The 6,020-nt window shown below is 41.5% G+C and overlaps 1 protein-coding gene across 1 annotated transcript; it reads left to right on the forward strand.

Moving 5' to 3' along the window:
* Positions 1-269: 269 nt before the first annotated feature.
* Positions 270-4,727, forward strand: LOC143921002 (uncharacterized). Its single transcript, XM_077444084.1, has 4 exons — positions 270-556; positions 647-787; positions 958-1,251; positions 1,329-4,727. The coding sequence occupies exons 1-4, from the start codon at positions 542-544 to the stop codon at positions 4,155-4,157; spliced, it is 3,279 nt and encodes a 1,092-aa protein (XP_077300210.1). The 5' UTR covers positions 270-541; the 3' UTR covers positions 4,158-4,727.
* The last annotated feature ends 1,293 nt before the right edge of the window (positions 4,728-6,020 follow it).

A 6,020-nucleotide genomic window follows, 5' to 3' on the forward strand; every position in this document is an offset into this window, starting at 1 on the left:
TGGAAAGAAATTGCCAGGGAAATGGGATTAAAGGTCTGACCGCACTATGCGTCTGCGACACGAACGGCAGCGTGCGGCCAAATATTGTTTGTATGAAATTGTATGAGATATAAGGCACTACGCGTCACGCGACAGAGTTGCCTTTTGTATCAACTTTGCCGTGTTGTTTCGTGCTGTAGCAGTCGACGGTCGTATAGTGCGGTCAGATCTTAAACGGTCCATTTCGTCGATCTCGCTCCGAGGTACCAAACGAATGAGTGACATAATTTACTGCGTAGTGTCGCATCGCTGTCGTTCAAGTGCGGTTTACCTAATATTGTCTGTCGCACACTGCCGTGTCGTGTCTTAGCAGTCGACTGACGCACATTGCGGTCAGACCTTCTGCCGAGTGTGTACAAGCTCCAACTGTCAAAACGCCAATATTAATTCCTTATAAGTTCCTTTTTCAATTTGTTATTTTGTGTACACTCTAACCGGCCAGATTGGGTGGAAACGAACAAAACTACATGGACTTAATCAAAGTCTGCTAAACGAAACAAGCATGGCGTTAAATTTTGTATGAGTTTTTCCAAACGTCATAGTTTTGATAGGTATTTTGATTCGTAAATTTTGACAGTAGTATTTCTTGTGTGTTTATTTCGTTTAGGTACAGAATGAAATTGACGAGAAGGGGCGAATGATGGAGTGTCGACTCTGTCTCTGTTCATCACCAGCCATATCTTTTGTCTCCATCTTTGATAATCCTGAACCTTTGGTGCAACGCATTTCAAACTGCTGTCAGCTCCAGGTCGGTTTCATTTATTTATAATGCTGTTATGACATTTGAAAACCTTGTATTCCCATTATTTGACTAGTATTCGCCTGTCTACCTCACTGCGTTTAGCACTGGTTACTATTATCGGGTTTCGTCGTTGACATTGTCTATCATTCATTTCAATAGTTTACTTTTGTTTTCAGGTTAAGAAAGGTGACATGCTGCCAGAAGTGATATGTATTACGTGTGAAAATAACCTGAATCTGCTTAGCAATTTTAAAAACGTATGCATTCAAAGCGAGGAAACGTTAACACTGAGATTAACCCAGTGCTTGGATATCAAAAGAGAAGAAATTTTACTGGATGATTTAATATGGGAAAACGAATCTGGTTCCGAACCGAGTATCCCTGATTCTCCCGATAATGATGAACATAATGAATGGGAATTGGAATTATTAAAAGAATTCACACACTCAACAGTAGATCAAATTGAACCGGTAATATTATTTTTCGTGGATGTGAGATATGCCATTTTAAGAAATTTAAAAATAACATGTTCATATATATTTTACAGATGCATGAAGATAAGATTGTTGATATTTCAAATACGTATAAGCAATACAAATGTGCTACTTGCTCTAAAAGATTTAGTAGGAACTCTGCATACTTGAATCATTTGAGTACTCATTTTCGGGGGGAAACTTACCAATGCGACATTTGTTCAAGATCATTTCTTTTGAGAAATAATCTTGTGCACCACTTGAAAATACGCCATGGAGTAAAACTTCACAAATGTAATACCTGTTTTAAATCATTTACATATAAGTATTCACTTTTGAAGCATATGAAAACTCACACCGGGGAAAAACTTTACCAGTGTGATATTTGTTTAAAATCATTTAGCGTTAAATATACTTTAGTTACACATATGAGAACTCACACTGGAGAAAAACCTTACCAATGTGGAATATGTTTAAAACCATTTAATGGTAGTTCTAATTTGTTGTCACACCTTAAAACTCATAATGCGGAAAAACATTATCAATGCCATAATTGTTCAAAATCATTTGGTTCAAAGAGTTATCTTGCGAGACATTTAAAAACCCACATACAGGAGAAACCGCATCAGTGCGAAGTCTGCTTTAAATCATATAATTCGAAAACAGCGCGGATGTATCACATGAGAACTCACACTGGAGAAAAACCTCACCAATGCGAGACCTGTTCCAAATCATTTACGAAAAAGTCTACTCTTGTAAAACATATGAGAACTCATACTGGAGAAAAACCTTACCAATGCGATGTGTGCTTAAAATCATACGGTAGTAAGGATTATCTTGCGACACACTTGAGAATTCACACAGGGGAAAAACCTTACAAATGTGAAATATGTTCAAAATCATTTCACGGTAGCACTAGTTTATCAAAACACGTTAAAACTCACAGTGGGGAAAGACCTCATCAGTGCAAAATCTGTTTGAAATCATTTGTCATCAAAAGCATGCTAATGCAACATTTGAACACCCACACAGGGAAAAAACCGCACCAATGCGAAATGTGCTTTAAATCATTTTCTATAAAATCATCACTAACCTACCATATGAAAACTCACACATCGGAAAATTTGCATCGGTGCGAAGTCTGCTTTAAATCATATACTTCGAAAACAGCGCGGATGTATCACATGAGAACTCACACTGGAGAAAGACCTTACTTGTGCGAGATCTGTTCCAAATCATTTACGAGAAAGTCTTTTCTTGTAAAACATATGAGAACTCATTCTGGAAAAAAATCTTACCAATGCAAAGTGTGCTTAAAGTCATTTGGTTTAAAAAGAATGCTATTGAAACATTTGAATACCCACACGCAGGAAGAACCGCACCTATGCAAAATCTGCTTTAAATCATGTTCTACAAAATTATTACTAACCGTGCACATGAAAACCGTGCACATGGAAAATTTGCATCGGTGCGAAGTCTGCTTTAAATCATTTACTTCGAAAACAGCGCGGATGTATCACATGAGAACTCACACGGGAGAAAAACCTCACCAATGCGAGACCTGTTCCAAATCATTTACGATAAAGTCTTCTCTTGTAAAACATATGAGAACTCATTCTGGAAAAAAATCTTACCAATGCAAAGTGTGCTTAAAATCATTTGGTTTAAAAAAAATGCTATTGAAACATTTGAATACCCACACGCAAGAAGAACCGCAACTATGCAAAATCTGCTTTAAATCATGTTCTACAAAATTATTACTAACTGTGCACATGAAAACCATGCACATGGAAAATTTGCATCAGTGCGAAGTCTGCTTTAAATCATATAATTCGAAAACAGCGCGGATGTATCACATGAGAACTCACACTGGAGAAAAACCTCACCAATGCGAGACCTGTTCCAAATCATTTACGAAAAATTCTACTCTTGTAAAACATATGAGAACTCATACTGGAGAAAAACCTTACCAATGTGAAGTGTGCTTAAAATCATACGGTAGTAAGGATTATCTTGCGACACACTTGAAAATTCACACAGGGGAAAATACTCACATATGTGAAATATGTTCAAAATCATTTCACGATAGCACTAGTTTATCAAAACACGTTAAAACTCACAGTGGGGAAAGACCTCATCAGTGCAAAATCTGTTTGAAATCATTTGTCATCAAAAGCATGCTAATGCAACATTTGAACACCCACACAGGGAAAAAACCGCACCAATGCGAAATGTGCTTTAAATCATTTTCTAGAAAACCATTACTAACCTACCATATGAAAACTCACACATCGGAAAATTTGCATCGGTGCGAAGTCTGCTTTAAATCATATGCTTCGAAATCATCGCTGATGTATCATATGAGAACTCACACTGGAGAAAGACCTCACTTGTGCGAGATCTGTTCCAAATCATTTACGAGAAAGTCTTTTCTTGTAAAACATATGGGAACCCATACTGGAGAAAAACCCTACCAATGCGATGTGTGCTTAAAATTATACAAAGAAAAGTATCTTCTTGTGACACACTTAAGAACTCACACTGGGGAAAAACCCTACCAATGTAGAATATGTTCAAAATCATTTTATGATAACTCTATCTTGAGAACACATATTAAAATTCACAATGGGGCAAAAACTTATCAGTGCACAATCTGTTTAAAATCATTTGGTTTCAAAGGCATTCTTGTGAAACACTTGAAAACTCATACTGGGGAAAAAAATTACCAATGTTCAATATGTTCAAAATTATTTAATAGTCAGTCTAACTTAACGGGACATATTAAAATTCACAGTGGGGAAAAACCTCTTCAGTGTAAAATCTGTTTAAAATCTTTTGGTTTCAAAAACACTTTAGTGGAACATTTGAGAACTCACATACAGGGAAAAGCTGCGCCAATGTGATGAAGTTTTTAATCATTTATTATTATAAAACATGCAAACTTAAATGGGGATAAATTTCCTCGATACTGAAACCGTTTAAAATGATTTTACCTACTTTGGGATGCTATGGATAAACTGTAGAGACTAGATCTAATTGACAGTGGATCTATTTGGTTAATATCCGCTTTATTTATGTATATGGGTTTTTTTTTAATTTTGTCCACTGTTTTCAGCCATGTGTTTTGTCTTACAGATACTTGAATTTAGAAAAAATATGCGTTTATAAAATCGTATAATTAATTATTATTAATAACTAGTGTTTTTACTCGGCTTCGCTCGGTATTTGAAATATAAACCGCTTAAACATGGCCAATCTAATAGTAAACATTTTACTAAATTTATTTGAATATTCATTCATTTGCTCGACGACCTGACGTCACGGATTTACGAACCAATAATACTTACATACTTTCAAAGTCTCTTTCGAAATTATATATTACATAATAATAAATTAAAGAAAAAACTTTTGCTTCACTAGACCTAGTGTTTGTTGTTATATCATAATTTCTATGAACATAAACAGAATTCTTTAATAAATGAGTGTTTGTTTTATTTACATAATAATCAAAATAAACAATTGCTTATCAAATCAAATCTAATCTATAATTTGGAAAGAGACTTTGTATGTATGTAAATATCCTTGGTCGTCTTCGTCGTCTTCGTCGTCGTCCGTAGATCGGTGACGTCATCGAACACGTGATTCGATTTTTTTTTTTTTCGATCCATGGGCGCCGATTTGTTTTTTTCGATTCAATGGATTCACCCCCGCGGGGGCGCAAAGCGAGTAGTTTCATGGGGCCCCGCCAGGGGCGCCACAAGGGGCGCAGCCCCGAAGGGGGCCCGGGGGGCGCAGCCCCGTGGGGCCCCAGCCTCATGGGGCGCAGCCCCATGGGGCTCAAAAGGGGGCGCCACAAGGGGCGCAGCCCCGTGGGGCCCCGAAGGGGGCCCGGGAGGCCCAGCCTCATGGGGCGCAGCCCCATGGGGCTCAAAAGGGGGCGCCACAAGGGGCACAGCCCCGTGGGGCCCCAGCCTCATGGGGCGCAGCCCCATGGGGCTCAAAAGGGGGCGCCAACAGGGGCACAGCCCCGTGGGGCCCCGAAGGGGGCCCGGGGGGCCGAGCCTCATGGGGCGCAGCCCCATGGGGCTCAAAAGGGGGCGCCACAAGGGGCGCAGCCCCGTGGGGCCCCGAAGGGGGCCCGGGGGGCCCAGCCTCATGGGGCGCAGCCCCATGAGGCTCAAAAGGGGGCGCCACAAGGGGCGCAGCCCCGTGGGGCCCCGAAGGGGGCCCGGGGGGCCCAGCCTCATGGGGCGCAGCCCCATGGGGCTCAAAAGGGGGCGCCACAAGGGGCGCAGCCCCGTGGGGCCCCGAAGGGGGCCCGGGGGGCCCAGCCTCATGGGGCGCAAGCCCTAATAGGCATTAACTAAGGGGGGCGAAGCCCTAGACGGCAATTAATCATGGGGGCGCGGAGGGGCGAAGCCCTAAAAGGCAACTGATCATGGGGGCGAAGCCTTAGACGGCATTTAATCATGGGGGCGCGGAGGGGCGAAGCCCTTAAAGGCATTAGCTAAGGGGGGCGAAGCCCTAAACGGCAATTAATCTTGGGGGCGCGGGGGGCGAAGCCCTAAAAGGCATTAACTAAGGGGGGCGAAGCCCTAGACGGCATTTAATCATGGGGGCGCGGAGGGGCGAAGCCCTAAAAGGCATTAACTAAGGGGGGCGAAGCCCTAAACGGCAATTAATCTTGGGGGCGCGGGGGGCGAAGCCCTAAAAGGCAACTGATCATGGGGGCGAAGCCTTAGACGGCATTTAATCATGGGGGCGCG

This window comes from Arctopsyche grandis, chromosome 2 (genome assembly GCF_051622035.1).
Source record: "Arctopsyche grandis isolate Sample6627 chromosome 2, ASM5162203v2, whole genome shotgun sequence".
Classification (NCBI taxonomy): Eukaryota; Metazoa; Arthropoda; class Insecta; order Trichoptera; family Hydropsychidae; genus Arctopsyche; species Arctopsyche grandis.